The sequence below is a fragment of the Glycine soja genome, chromosome 11, assembly GCF_004193775.1.
Source record: "Glycine soja cultivar W05 chromosome 11, ASM419377v2, whole genome shotgun sequence".
Lineage (NCBI taxonomy): Eukaryota > Viridiplantae > Streptophyta > Magnoliopsida > Fabales > Fabaceae > Glycine > Glycine soja.
In genome coordinates, this window is record NC_041012.1 from 166,717 (window position 1) to 182,892 (window position 16,176).

The 16,176-nt window shown below is 37.0% G+C and overlaps 1 protein-coding gene across 1 annotated transcript in view; it reads right to left on the bottom strand.

Annotated features, from left to right (window-relative positions):
* The window catches only part of LOC114374728 (serine/threonine-protein kinase TOR-like), a 39,841-nt gene that overhangs the window by 22,609 nt on the left and 1,056 nt on the right, over positions 1-16,176 (bottom strand). Inside the window, exons 3-24 of the mRNA XM_028332399.1 lie at positions 16,094-16,168; positions 15,807-15,979; positions 14,882-14,980; positions 11,634-11,793; positions 11,364-11,507; positions 11,055-11,224; positions 10,763-10,967; positions 10,442-10,636; positions 7,311-7,463; positions 6,432-6,553; positions 6,199-6,298; positions 6,034-6,120; positions 5,822-5,952; positions 5,399-5,501; positions 5,137-5,319; positions 4,956-5,048; positions 3,636-3,671; positions 3,381-3,479; positions 3,191-3,289; positions 2,930-3,092; positions 1,094-1,218; positions 896-948 (exon numbers count right to left, since the gene is read on the bottom strand). Of these exons, the coding sequence (XP_028188200.1) occupies positions 896-948; positions 1,094-1,218; positions 2,930-3,092; positions 3,191-3,289; positions 3,381-3,479; positions 3,636-3,671; positions 4,956-5,048; positions 5,137-5,319; positions 5,399-5,501; positions 5,822-5,952; positions 6,034-6,120; positions 6,199-6,298; positions 6,432-6,553; positions 7,311-7,463; positions 10,442-10,636; positions 10,763-10,967; positions 11,055-11,224; positions 11,364-11,507; positions 11,634-11,793; positions 14,882-14,980; positions 15,807-15,979; positions 16,094-16,168 (2,768 nt within the window). The remainder of the gene's footprint in view (positions 1-895; positions 949-1,093; positions 1,219-2,929; positions 3,093-3,190; positions 3,290-3,380; positions 3,480-3,635; positions 3,672-4,955; positions 5,049-5,136; positions 5,320-5,398; positions 5,502-5,821; positions 5,953-6,033; positions 6,121-6,198; positions 6,299-6,431; positions 6,554-7,310; positions 7,464-10,441; positions 10,637-10,762; positions 10,968-11,054; positions 11,225-11,363; positions 11,508-11,633; positions 11,794-14,881; positions 14,981-15,806; positions 15,980-16,093; positions 16,169-16,176) is intronic.

A 16,176-nucleotide genomic window follows, 5' to 3' on the forward strand; every position in this document is an offset into this window, starting at 1 on the left:
AGTGCATTGTATTAAGGACCAGAGGGAGTAGTTTTTAAGTTGGTTTCAATGGCAAGTACCAATCAGATAAGAAAGACAAACTTTTATCATCCATGACTACTATAAGCAGTTGATAAAGAAAAAAAAAGGCAAAGAATAATCTCAAAATTCTCAATATTCAGCATTCAATAACAAGCTGTCAACCCTAAGACAGATGGCATGATTAATATGGGTTTCTCAAAGGACCTTAAATCTATAAAGACAAGCAACCTGAACTTAGAATTCAAGGAAACAAAATTTACTACAAAAGATAAAGCCATAATTCATCCAGGGATAAGATATCCCAGAGCAAAACCCATAAATCATCAATGGCAAACAATAAGTTAGAATTTACAATTGCTTCATAAATCAAAATTAATGATAAATATTATCTCCCATTATTGTTAAATGGTGGCGCCATGGCAGAATAGAGTTATGGATTTTTGCCAACCACCATAGGCAATTTGTGAAGGGAGCACCACTATGGCGGTGCCATAAGCCGCAATCGCATGTTTATATGGCAGAACTTTGGCCTTCTGCAATATTCCGCCATTGGTAACAAGGTTATCTCCTCATAGTACATCATTTTCTCAGTGTTGGAAAACAAGCTGCTAGGGAGTTTCAGCAATTCATTTAGGCACAATCCACCAATTGATTAAAATACAAATATTGAATGGCAATGATTCAATGGATTTGCAAACCTTTGCTTCACAGTTCCCTATTTTTTTTTTACATAAATCTCTTGATAATTATTTATCACTTGCAAAAACAAATAATTATATTAACTTTCATTATTACATCAAAAGAATTTCAGTGGATGGAAGGACAATCTGATACATACACATATATTTTGAAATTTCAGAATTTTCATACTCACCCATCCAAAACTAACTTCAAGTGGTGCACAAGAGAAGATATATGACCAGTGACCTGATGATAAAAGGGAAGAGTATCAAATAACACGGACTAGAACAATCAAAGACTAAACATGAAAAGTAAAAATATCACAATGCCTAGCATAAACAAGTCAATTTTTAAAAACTGAAGGTGAATAGAAGCAAGCACAGTAACTAACCTGAACACGAGGGATCAGGCTTGTCAAAGTTTTAATTGCAGCACGTCTTATGTCTACTGAGGCATCCACTTTAAACAATCGTATTAGAGCAGGAAGAAGTAGATGCATATGCTCATCCAAAGTCCCTGACCAAGAAAAAAATTGTCACAGTTTGCCATTCCTAGCCATGACAATTACTTATGCTATAATTTCATTAAGCACGGTAAACTAATATGATATTACCCCCAAAAAATTGAACATATAAAAGCTGGTTTTAACAGTAGTGGTACACGGGCACTCACAATTTTATTTCTTCAGAATTTTAGGTCTATTTCAAACATTTGCAGGTCACATGCACCTATAGTAGTCAAACTCAATAGTATTGTGTGGCCATCGTGGCTTTTTGCGCACTAAAGCAGAGCTACTACGATATTAAAAACTTCGTACCCCATTGCCCAGAGGCTCTTCGCTATGCGAAGGTATGGGGGAGGGATGTTGTACGCAGCCTTACCCTTACATATGCAAAGAGGCTGTTTCCGGATTCGAACCCATGACCAATAAGTCACCAAGGCACAACTTTACCGCTGCACCAGGGCTCGCCCTCAGAGCTACTACGATATTAATTTCAAAAATCCATTTTGACACCTGAAACATTGTTTATGGTTTGGAAAGTAAAATTGTAATTTCTCCCCCATTTTTTAATGCATATTTTGTTTAAAAAACATAATAGGATTTCAAACCCCTCTTCCTTGACCATTCACACAAAAAGTTACCTTAATTTTGACCTCTGATCCTTCAAACTTTGCAGGACTATTTTTCTTTTCATGTTCTGTTCTTTCTTATTCCTTTAGACTTCGCAGTTCACATTCTGCTAATTTTTATCTGGTGTGTTATGTTCTCTTTCCATTAATTTTGCTAGCATCTTTCATTTTTGGACTTCATTATTATGTTCTTATTGATCCTAAACTGATGGTGATTATGTGTGTAATCTATGACTTCTTATTTATCATGAATTTCTTTAATTTTGGTATTTTTGTGTAGAATAATTGTATAAACTATTTAGTTTATTTTATAATTTTTAAAATAATGGTCTTTCCACTGTAGCGTTTTCAAAGATAGCAGCTACGTGTCGCTATCTGAGATCAATAACTATTCAAGCACCATTCCATTAGTAATTGAAACCAGAATACGGAGTAGAAACAGGGTAAGTTTTACATGACCTTACTAGTTTAGGGAGTTGATTACATTAATCGGAAGCACAGGGTGACCAAGAGTTGAGGGGGTTTCGTGCCATTAAGTAATTGAATAAAGAGAAATGTTAGGATTGCACTCTCTAACACACTCTTTTGAACACACTATTGTAGACTCACATTTATTAGAAAACACGAATTTGTGGGTCTCATTTCTTAGATACCCATAATTTTATAGTTCCAATAAATTTTAACCAATAGTAGAAAGAGTGTTTGGAGGAGTGTGTCAAAGAGTGTATTGCTAGCACTGTATTATTTACGTATTCAGGTCTGGGATTAAGGACCAGATCCTGAGATATAGCACTTTTTACAGTAAATACTCTCCTTAGGCACTTTGAGCAACCTAAACTCTCCCAAGGGTCCAATTCCACTAAAATTCCACCCCCCACCCGACACTCACTCTCCACTAAAATACCATTATTCTGTTATCACGTTTTGGCCCCCTCACTCCCCATTCCCACCTTTTTGGCTATGATTAGGTGCATCACACCTTTTGGCCCTTCTAAAAAACACTTTAGAAATAGTGGGCCTCTTTGGGTCCGTATCACAATCCTCTTGAATAAAAATACACACAATATGCTATAGGAAATTGGGAAAGAGTACTAACCACCAAACACTTCTAGGGTATGAAGGATATCAAGAACATAAGTGTAGTCATTGCACCGTTCTGCATCACTAAGGACCTGAATACAACCTGGCAGAATAACTGGAAGATATGTTCTAAATTCATCATTAAGAGCCAAGCAAAGCTGCTCCACCAGGTGAAGAACCTGCAACAACCAATAAAATAATAAATAATAATCATAAACTACAAACATGTTCATAGGCCTAGGTATTTTTCCAAAACCAGGGAAGAAGCAACACTAACTGGATAGCCAGGACCAGGACGAGCTGGTGCTGGAAGAGTGAAGGCTGACCAAAATTCAGATATTAAAGATAGCAAATCTTGCAAATATTTACGAATGTGCTGCACAATCAACATCATACTTGAGCTTTTAAGCACAGTAGAATAATAATCATACAAATATTGGACATATTTTTAAGCCAATCAAACCTACCTGGCGCACAATAGACACCAGTGTTCCAAGCTTCCATGTTATAAAGTCCTTTAAACTATCTTCACATGTCCGAACAGTATGAAAAAGATCAGGCAAAACCTACGAGGATGGAAGGCAAAAGCCACGAAACAATAAATGAAAACTAATTCAAATGGATTCAAATGCCATAAATAAGTACTTAAGGCATGAAGCCAAATATAAGCATTTAAGCACTGGAAAGTAAGGTCTGTTACAAATGAAAGGCTAAGAGCTAACCTTTGGCAGGTATGGAACGCAGCCAAGTCCCATCGACTGACCTCACAAACAAAAATACAAACCATATTGGCAATGAATATCAGTAACATATGGAACTGACTGTACTTCAACAACATCCAACTAATGAAACAGAAAACTTAATATTCTTCAGTTTCACAACTCAAACTCTGAAACTCATTGCAAGATAATGAAATCAAACTAGTAAGATCCTTAAATCAAATACTAGTATTAATGTGTGTAGGAGAACAAGTACCACACTGGTGGGTTAGACAAATATATAAGCAAAAGGGCAATGAGTCCAAAGTGCTAAGGCATTTTTGGACAAACAGGTCGCTCAAGCTAAAGCCTCCTCTTAGAATGTGGGTTTGAGCCTAACTCAAATCTACAAAATCGGCTTATAAGGTGGGGGTTGCCCCCACTTATATACAATATTTTGGCTTTATCACAAGTCAATGCAGGATCTCCAACACACTCCCTTCACGCCGAGGAGTGGACATCTTGAACATGAAGTTTGCAGGACTGGACATCTTTCAATAGCAGCCCAATAGCGAGTGACACAATAGGCCCAACAATACTTGCTAGGATACGCTCTAATATTAATTGGCCATATCTCTAGTTGATGTGGGATCTCCAACACCTACTAACACACTCTTTCCTCACTGTTGGACTAGGACCCCCCACACAAACTCTAATATGGATCAGAGCCTATATCCAAGGGAATACCTAAAGCCCAAACCAAAAAAAAAGCCTAAAAATTTTATAAAAAAACAGGCATTGTAAATGAAAACACAATTGTGGCCTCTAAAATTCAAGAAAAAGGAGCACAAACCTAGGCAATAAATGAAAACAAGACCTAAGGCCACCGAGGCCCAAACTTGAAGAATAAACCCAAGCAGAAATTTAAAAACAAGTCACAACTGGGTCAAACCAGTAGGACTAGAGGGGTAGTCTTGGAGAACAAGTGCCACATCGGTGGGTTAGACACAAGAGATATATCAGCAAGAGAGCAATGAGTCCAAAGTGCAAAGGCATTTTCGAACAAACAAGCCACTCAAGCTAAAGCCTAATAACGCACTCTTCCTCACTCATATACAGGGCCTGCGCACAAATTCCAATAATGTGCAGGAAGAAAGTAAACTAAACAGAACAGATACAACAAGTCTTTCTTCTTTTTTTTTTCCTTTTCATAAAAGTATTCATTAAGAAACCAGAGAGTACAAATCAGGAGGATCATAAATCCTTCTTAGGCTAGGCCACACAGAAAACAAGAGGAAAGAAATAACAAGAAAGCACTATAATGCCTCTATTATGCTTGCATACCTTGAATATGAACATAAGAGACCCAACCACCTTTAAGTGATAACTAGCAAGTGATGGATCCCTCAATATTCGCATGAGAGAATTAATCGCAACCTGAATTCATAATGAAGATATCATAAATATCAAAACAAGTGGAAAAAATCAGAACAAACATTATTAACAAGGAATGTTAATATGCTACTGTGGAGTAATAGTCATCTGATGAAGCAAAAGAAGGCCAAAGGTCCAAGGGAAATTCATCCATAGACTGAATCTGTTGACTTGAATCGCTAGCAGGACGGGTAACATCTCCATGAGGCCCTGGCAAGGTTTTTTGATTTCTTTTATGCAAATGAGGATCCAGAGCACCCATAATGCCAAGAACCTAGCAAAACCCAAGTAAAATTTTATGTATACATATGCCTATATCAAAAAAGAATTATTTACTCAATTACTATCATCACCTTCAATACTTCACGTCTGGTGGACCATACTAGTTCACCATTTAGTAATTTTAAGAGTAACCCAAGTAATTGAGGATACTCATTATATGGAGTTATAACATACCTGTCAAAACAGAAACAAACTCAACCGACATCAATACAGAAAAAAGTGAGTACATCACTTGGAAATCTGATTCAAACTTTATTTTATTCTTCATATAAATATGACTTGACTTTCAAAATCATACACATTTACAAATCAAAACTATATATGTAATTCAAAAAAAATCTTGAATGTGAAAATTTTCACATGGCTGCATCAGTTTTAACCTTTTTTAACAGTTTTGAACATATTAGTGGAAAAATACAACAGAAAAAGTCATAATGATACACAAAAGTCGTGTGATTATTTTTACATACTAACAAAAACAAACATGTGCATACCCCGTGCTCTGCACAACTTGACCTAGTGTAGCAACAGCCACTTCACGTTTGGAGACAGCAGCTCCATCCAATAAAGCTTCAACAATTAAAGGCATAAGTTCAGGAATGTATTGCCTCATTGCAAAACCGCCCTAAACAAAACCACAATCCAAATAAGTTTGTTAACAATAAATATAAAAGACAAGCATGCCAGAAGAGAGAAATTTACTGACCACCCTCGCAAGATCACCCACGGTTACAAGGACTCCACTAATGGTTCCAGTATTGGCATTAACATCAATAAGTCTGGCTACGAGTGCCTGACATAATCAGAAAATCTTTAAGATACCAAATAAAATAAAACAGGAATGTATCCTTAACACCATGACTAACTAAACCTTATGAATTGGAGCAATGTATGGAATTATTAGCCGTTCACAATTCCTTATCAAACAGCCAATTAACTTTGCACTTTCTTCTTTACATTTGCTATCTGCACTGCTGACACAGCAAGAGAATAAAATGGACATGTAATAAAAAGAGTTCTTCAATCTACCAATGCACTCCATTAGCAATGAATATTTCCATACATGTGCTTTATCTACCAATAAAATAAACACTTGAACATTACCTCTGCTCTAAGTAAGTTAACAACTGTATAAGATGGCGACGAAGAGCTGGAAGAACATATGCAGGATTTTTCTCTGATAGCCTTCCAGCCACAGAAATTGCATACTCTCTAACATCAAAATCCTGCAGAATTAGATTCTTCAATATCAACAGGATGTAAAATGGAGCTCCAAGAACTAATTACTGGAAAATAAGATCCTACTCAAGTGTACAAGACCATACGATGATATCATAACCACAACCACATTAGGGGAAAACCGTGGTAGAATATCCAATCTGTGCATACTTTTTTTAATTAATGAATAGTGCATTTTTGTTCAAAAGCAAGTACACTGAAATTGCAATTGGGGTTTTCTAATGTGTGCCCATGGGCGCATGATAAGAAGACAAAAACAGAAAGTTTTTTTTATTGAAAAAGAAATTATTTACTATATCAAAAATACAAAAATCATCCAATGCTTGCTTCTTTTAGTAATTTAAAACCTTTAGCGTATATTTAATTCTTTCGCATTATGTGCCTATAGGCACACATTAGAAAAACTTAATATAATTTAAAAAATGAAGGAAAAGATAAAATTTCACCATCAAACACATCAAGGTACTCAACAAACCCAACAAGAGAGCCCTTAAAGATGTGTGCCAACATCATGCATATTCATGCAACATTTTCTGAAGTAAAACAGATAAATGTAATTCCCCAAAATCCAATTACCACCCTTGAAAAAAAATATAAAATAAAAAACATCCTACACAACTGCCCAGAGCCCCAGACACAAATCAGCCAATAGAGCCTAATGGAAGATTAAACAACATGAAATCAAAATCTAAAGGCCAATTTGCATGGCATCTTCCCAACACAAGGTATCTAGGCTAGTTCTACCTCATCATTTAAAGCAGCAAATACTGCACTCAGGTTGTCCGCCTGGGCCAAATACTCATCAAAACCTCTATCTCCATGGAGAGAAGTAAAGATAGAATGCCGAACAGTAACATCAGCATCTGCAACAGCAGAAATGAGAAGCTTCTCTACAAGCTGCAGAAAGTCAAAGATCAGTTAGCAACAAGCATATCATTACATAAAAATAAGATCCGCAAAGAACAAAAGGACTAAAGAACAGATAACAATAGTCGTATCCCACTAGATGAGGTCACCCACATGAAACACACAATGTCATTAGACTCCATTAAAAATCATATTCTTGGGAATATTATTCACCATGAGATCCCTTTTTAATAATTTCCTCTGTTATTCTCGTTCTCCCTTTACCCTTTATCACAAGGTTAAAAACCATGCAATCAACTCTTCTCACCAGTGCCTCAAGTGGCCTTCTTTACATGTGACCAAACCACCTTAACCAATTTTCTAACAAGTGTCACATAAATATCTCCTCATATACAATCATCTTGCCATTTAGTACTACATGGAGTTTAGATGCTTGTAATTTGGTTTTCAGTTTTAACAACTTTTTTTTTTTTATCAGCCAAAATAATCTATTTGAATTAATTGAGTACCAGAGGTATTAAAGGTACAAATTACAGATTACAACTCTGCTGTAGTTCAAATCAAGCAATTGGTTGATCATATCCAGAAAGTAAACCACATAATGAGACTAATACAAGTATGTGGCCTAGATTCCTATCCTCAACTACACCGAAATCCTTCTCTAAGATTTGAAGACCACTGATTATAGTGAGATGCAAAACCCTTCTCTAAATGTTTCAGCCAAGTCCATAGTAAAAACACTGCCTCATCCATCATTTTATTTGCATTGAGAGTGTTGTTGGAGAAAACTATGCTATTTCTGTGCTTCCAAATAGACCATGTCAATGCTAACCACCACCATTTCCATCTAGTCGCCATCAATCCTTCATGTGTTTGATGCATGTGCTGGATAAAATGTTGTCTTGGGTGGTGTGGGAAGACACCCACCAGATTCACCCAAGACAGCGATTCCCACCAAAGCGGAAGTATTTTGCTGCAGTGAAAAAACAGATGACTTGCGCTCTCCTCCATTATTCTGCAAAAAGGACACAAATAATCCTGCAACTCAATTTGTTTCCTCCTCAAATTGTCTCTGGTTGGTAGCCTATCCTTGAGTAACCTCCATGCAAACACAGCCACTTTAGATGGAACTTTAAGCTTCCATAATTCCTTGAACTCTTCATCCGGGGCCTCCTCTGATACATCCTGTCTAAGCACACTATAAGCACTCTTAACCGAATACCGTCCACTTGGATCTGCCTCCCACACCCACTGGTCACCAATGTCAGGCCGAATTCTGAACCCCTCCACTTCTTGTATAAATGAAACCGCCTGATCTATCTCACTGTCGAATAATGGTCTCTGCCACTTGAAATCCCATTCCCATCCTGTGTTTTTGTATACTCCCATATGCTGAATTAATTGATTTTGCTGAACCGATATGGTGTATAACCTATGATACTTCTCTAGTAAGTGATTATCTCCCCCTGTCCAATTATCCTCCCAAAATTTAAATTTGTCCCCACACCCAACCTTCCATGATATCGGACCGTTCAACAGCTGCCCCTGTTGTGGATGTTGAGATACATTCTTTAGGTCCCTCCACCATATAGATTCATTATTAGCTCTCGGTGCTTCATTTAGGTTTTAACAACTTCTAACTGGGGCCCTGAAGAAAACAATAAATAAGGGTGCTCTAGTGGTAGGGACAGTATTTGAAAATTTTAAACTAATGTGACCTAGGGGATTTATTTGAACATCCCCAAAAAATATAGGGACATACGGATTTACTTTAAACAATATTGTACAAAATAGTTGCATTCCACCATAGTGCTAATTAATTATCTCTGTAAGGTGGTTCTCAAGAAAATCATGGGTTTTTAGAATAGAAAATTGTCAAAAGGCACATTCTTAATAAGTTCTATGTTGCTGACTAGGTGTGTTTTATCCAGCCTATGATTAGAAAATTATTATGATGCTCCAACACTAGAACCCAACAAGAAATTTTGAAGACAGTAGGCATCCAGTTGCAATAACCTGAAATATAGGGACATATCTGAACAACCCCAAAAATTAAAGGGGCCTGCAAATTAACTTAAATATTTTAGCAAAAGTGGCAAGGTTAGGAAATTGCTGTGCATGGGTGGGTGGGTGGGAGGGATTTCTTTCCCACAGCACACATACATAGGGGAAGAACTCTCCAACTCCCAAAATATTTGCATCAACAAATTTTGAATATCCAGAACAAATTTGTAGTGGGCACTTGGTAGAGTTTCTGGATCTCCGAATATCCAGAATATTCATCATTGTTTGTAATCTACCCTAATCTGGTGCTGTACCCATATTAGGACAGGGTCCAAAATTAGGGTTCAACAATGAGATTCTTCTACTCCTCATCCAATTTCTGAGCCAGTAGCATCAAATTGTATTGGTTTTTTTACTGTACGAGTGTAAAAAGGAAAAAAGAAATTTCTCTCAGAATATTTTAAGAATTAATTACTTCAAAGATACCAATCCTAATAGAGTACTAACTGCATCAGTATATGTTACATGACCTACTAACTGCATCATTCAATGTAACAGCTTTCTCTAACTGTACAGCAGACTATATAAATCTAATAACTCAACATTGGATTCATCAGATATAAAATACACAACTTCTCGGATATTATTCTTAGGTTTCCACTCTCCTTCACTTTCTCACATTTTCTCTCACTTTCCTTCATTTTCTTGGTCATGCTCAGATTCTTTCACTTATTGCTAAACCTTTTGTCTCAACATCTGACTTCTGATAGCTCAATAAGTTCACCATATACTATAAAATCACAATCCAAAATTGTCACAAGCCAAAACCCTATCCAAGTTAGAAATCAGATGGGCAGAACCAAGCAAAGGACAACAAAGACACCAAATAAAGAAGCTTAACACGTGGGTTCCCAGAAAACAAAAACTTCAAGAACTAGTAGTAATATTTATTAAAACTAAAAAGAAACTAAACAAAAGATATGAAATGTGTCAAATCACTAAACCTCCTCGACAAGGCGCCGGCGCTTCCCCCCTGATCGAGTCAACCTGCTAGAACCAAAATGTGAGCATGCCATACCAGAGAAAGAACTAGCAATCAATCTGCAACAACATAGAGCTGCATCTTTTCGTGTAGCTCCATCCTCATCATCCAAATAGACAACAACTGATTCTCTAGCAAATTCAAGTAGTTCGTGGCCCTATATCAACAAAATAAAATGGAATGAAACCTCTAGCAATTTTCCAACTTATAAATACACAAAAACAAAATGAAGATTTTTATTAAATATGAATGTGAGTCATTATAGAAAATGAGTATACAAAACCTTAAAGTTAAAACGGGCAAGAGTCTGCAAAGCAAGTTGTATAAGAGCAGAACCATTAAGCTCTGAAACTTGTTGAGGGACATTTATTATTGTTCCTCTGCCCACGCTTTGTGCAGGCCTCCCCAGATGATAATGTGATTTAGAAAGAACCATAGATATGCTGTCTAGTAACCGGTCTTGAATAGTTGGCAGCAGAGACGGAATGCTGAACAAAAAATAACACAAATACAAAATGCCTTTTAAAATTAATCACTAGAAAGGTGATAAACTTTGCTCCAAACCAACACTATACCTGGTACTTATTTGCTCAAGGGCTTCAACAAGTACAGTAGAAAGGCCAGTAGAAAACATAATATCCAAAAGTCCACGTACATGAGGTTCCATTGCTGACCCCATTGCTTTAGCAATACTTCCAACACAAGCCAAGGCCTCAAGTGAAGGTTTGATCCTTCGTGGTGCAATCTACATTCATAAAGTGACCAAACTATCAAATAAAATCCTTAATAGAACAAAATAACCAAGCACTCCTCTAAATAAGAAATGCTATACACAATAAGATAAATTATGGCACAACTAGCATCGAACAATTCCTGAAACATACCGCCTCACGTAAGTGAGTAGTTATTGTCGGCAAGTAATGGATGAGTTCCCCATCCAGTGCCCCAGCCATCTCTCCGAGAGCGATGAACCCACTATCACGATCTTGTGGTACTTTTAAGACAGAAAGAATATGATCCATGCATATCTGCAAGGAATTTCAGCTCCATAGGCACTCAAATAAGTAAAGTTTGAAACTTACTCAAAAGTCATCATTCTCAATGTACTCTCAGTTTAAAAAGTATAATCGAGTAATAGGGTAAAGTTAACATACAGTTAAGTAGTTAGTGACAAAACGATCACGTAGAAAATGGGCAATTCGAGGCAGCAATGAAGTTATGCTCAGGCGAACAAGCCGATCCCGGTGCTCAAGGTATCTGAGAACAATTTCGGCAACTTCGCGGTATCTTGACATCATGAACTCACCGGTATTCCTGCCCAACCATAATTAGAGACATGAATTGATAGCAGACCCCAATTATGAAGGTGCCTACTAGAAAGAATAGAAAGGAGTGTATGCAATTAGGGCAGTCAGTTAATGTTGTTGACAGTCATCATAACAGCAAGGATGGTTAGGATTGGGAAATGTTAAGCTGTCAGTTAGTTGAGAAGATTTTAACAAATATGATATTGAGAGAAGGAGGCATTGATTAAAAATTGTAAAGAAAGCTTGAGGAGAGCCAGAACACTCAAATTTCCTGGGTGCTGAGTTCCTTTTTGTACACTTGTCAGTTTTCTTCTGTGTCAGACCTGTGATCTCTCTGATTTAGATCTTGAGAACAGAATACAATCAATAAAATCCCTATTTATTTTTCTATTCTACTTCATCTAAATCTGATCCAATTCTATCACAAAATAATGGGAATACCAACTAGGATGTGTTACTAATTTCATAATGGTACATGTATTTTAAAAAAATGGATGAATGCATTACAGTAAACCAACTCTAGCCTTTTATTATTGCACACAGAGAAATAATATAACAGTAATAGACACAACGGGCATACTCGACACTTACCGTTTTTACATTTTTATAAGATTTAACTATTTTACTTTAAATTTGCAACATAGGTTGACAATACTAATCCCCATCATTGGGCAAGTCAAGAACACACATTATACTTGGTCGATGACTAAACGTACTAAATCCAAGAGTGAAGAAACTAAATCACAGTTGACGATGAATGATAACCAAATTCATAGGGGTTCTTCAAGCTTTCATCAAGATAAAACAGGCAATAGAAAGGACAAAGGTGGATGTTTGTACAATGAAATAGTTTAAAAATCCCACCTAAATCCTTATCATTTGCCTGGAGATTGCTTTGGGATAGGCTTCCTACTAAGGAGAACTTATCTAGGAGACAAGTTGAGATTGATAATGAACTTTGTCCCTTCTGTCAAAGGAAACCAGAGTCTGCCTCACATCTGTTCTTCACATGTCATAAAGTTATGCCTTTGTGGTGGGATTTCAATTCCTAGGTTAGGGGAGACAGAGTTCTTCACTGTAGGCCAATGGATAATTTTCTCCAGCACTCAACTACAGCAGGTACGATGGCTACCAATAGAAGATGGAAAATATGGTGGATGGCAGCTACAAAGTCAATATGGAAGCTCAGAAATGACATGGTCTTTCATAATCAGATTTTTGATATATCGAAGCTGGTGGATAATACAAATTTCCTCACTTGGTCTTGGCTGAGGGGGTGGGAAAGGGATTTCAATGTTCCTTTTCATCAATGGTCCTCAGCTATGCCTATAGCTTTTTTATAGAGTTTGGTCTGTAGGGTTGGGTTTGTGGTGGTTTGTGTCAGGCTGTTGTAATGCTGTACTCTTGTTATCTTTTTCAGGAGATCTTCTCTCCTGTGTTGTTTTGTAGTACCCCTGGTACTCGTTATCTTCTAATATATATATATATATATATATATCTTTCGCAGTTAAAAAAAAATAGCTTAAAAATCAAATAGTTCCAACAAAAGTTCAGTATGGTCAGTAAAATCAATAGCAAGTCATTTACATCTCTCATCTCATGTTCAGTATGTATTAAAACATATTTTTCTAAAGCACGAATCATGAAGGACAGAACTTTAGCACCAAGCTGGGTTACCTAGCAGTGGTAATAGTAGTCAATAGCACACAGTCAGAAAGTGGGTTATGAGCCTAACTCAACCCTACAAACTCGGCTTGTAAGGTGAAGATTGCTCCTCACTTATATAATTTATCTCGACACTATCTTTATTCGACGTGAGACTTCAACATGTCCCCTTTTGCCCACAGCTAACCATTTCAACACACCCCCTTTATCTAGGGGTGACTACAATTTAGATGGCTTTTCAAACATCCCCCCTCACGCTCAAGGCTACCTGCCTAGAGCGTGAAAGACACAGGGACCCATCTGGGATAGGTTCTAATACCATGTCAGAACATGGGTTATGAACCTAAGTCAACCCTACAAAACTGGCTTGTAAGGTAAGGATTGTTCCCCACTTATATAATTTATCTCGATATTATTTTTAGTCAATGTGGGACTTCAACATGTTCCCTTTTGCTCACAGCTACCCATCATGTGAAACTTTCAACACACCCCCTTTATCTAGGGGTGATCACAATTTAGGGGGCTTTTCCAACACACGCTATAGTGACAACACTGAGCACAGCTTCCCTAGGCCACTACAGGATTCAAAATTCAAATCAAGGAGCAGTTTTTGGTGTTGGCCACTGCAGCTGCAATTGGGGCCAAAAACATCATTTTGCACACTATAGTGGCATTACTGTAATGAGTTTCAGAAAACCCATTTTGCCCTCTAGTAGGGAGAGGGTGGGGGTAGGTAGGGGGGGAATTGTGATCCTTCCCCTTTAGATTTTTTTCCTATTTTTCCCACCTTGTGGCACTCGCTTGTGTCTGGACAAACCACACCCACCCACCTATCTCCAACAGTATTTCCAGTGTATTCAGGCATCCTCCCACCAGCCTAAGATATCTGCAGCCCTCTGTTCTGTTTTGTCCCCCCTGTCCTCTCAGACCTCAATTCATGTTGCATCCCTTTGTTCTCTCTGCTTTGTTCAGTCCATTGTTGCAGTAGAATCCACTTTTTGAAACATGCCTTTCAAGTTTCATCTTTTTATGCTGCATGTTCTCTTCTACCATTTTTTTTTTATTTCTATCTTGGGTATCTTTAAAGTTTTGTCCATCTGTACATATAAAATATATTTTGTATATCTCATACCAATTATTTTCTTGTAGCAGTCATCAAACTATAGGATTTTCAGAGCTGGCTGCTACACAACGCTAACCAGGATTAATAATTATGAAGTATCAGTGCTTAAATAAACCAAGCAACAATTTCCAAGCTTGCAGACATTGTGAACATATGCTCTCTATATACAGAAGCATATAAATATAATAAGTTAATAACACTCCCTAAAAGTAAAACAGACACAATTTGTCCAGAATGCTAGGTTGAAAATATTAAAAAAAATCTGCATATCAACATTAACAATGCAAATGTTGAAAATCCTATTAACCTCAAAAGCTCTCCAACGGCAAGCAATGAACCATGTATGCTGTGCACAGGTGCATTTTTACCCAATCCATCTTGCGTTGCTTCAAACATTCGATAGTACCTGCCATAAAATAGAAAGTAAGGGATTTATTCTCCTATAGGGGCATATTGTGCAATAAATCATTAAAGCAAAAAAAGCATGATGTAAGGTAAAATTGAGTATAAAAATGTCCAAAAGGCAACAGCATACTTATTCTAGTCAAAACCCTCCAGAAAGCACTGCTAGCATAGCCATCAATGTGGATTCAAATGACCAAAGATATACATACCCCTTTTTCTGTCATTATTCACAAGCCAACTCTATTATACTATTGTCGATTACTGGCCCAGCCCATACTTTTTATTACTAACATGAAAAAACATATACAAAAAAGTAAAAAGTAAACAACTCAAAGAATTAATATCAAATTTTGTGCAATTTATTGATTACTCAGAACCAAGCATTAAGTGAGGCAGCAAAAACTGAGGCACTCGTTGCATTGAAATGACACAAACTGTTTTTGGCAGCAGGCTAGCCTTTTACTACAATCTATGATCAATTGAAAAAAATTGTAATTTAACAGAATTGCGTAGAAATAAATGATCTTAAAATGTATGCCATAATTACTCACAGTTAGGACAATAACTTCAGCTTTCAGAGTTTATTCATTAATTTATTCTACTCAAACTCACTAGAGCAGGCAGGCAGTTGAATAATCTTACAAGTACACAGCCAACCTTTTGTTTGATGGATCAAACTCTTTGGTGAAACAGAATTTTAATAAAATTCGTTTAGTCCAAGTGCATTAACTGTTGCCAAAGGCAACGTAGCGACAAAATAGCATTACTACCGCCTAGCAGCATCCTGGTTACTATAGCTTTAAATGTTAACAAGTTTAAGAACTAACCACTGCACGCGCCATCGTGTCTCACGCTTTTCAATAACACGAAGGCAAGCTCGCAATGCCTCCACAGCCCGCTCACGGACTGGCAACACTGGATCTCTCAAAGCAACCCAGATAGCATCGACAAACTCCGGCACATGGACATTGAAAACAGTGGAAGCATTTTCTGCCATTTCCTTCATGACCAAAAACAAAAGACAGTGCATGTTCTTAGCAAGAAATAGATTCCAAAAATGTGAGAGCATGAAAACACAATCAAATGAAACACAATTGTCACCAATGGCACTTACTTTCAAGATTAAGACAGCAGCAAATCGACGATACTCGACTCTATTTCCTCGAAGCCAATCGAGAGCAATTTTAACCTGAAAGA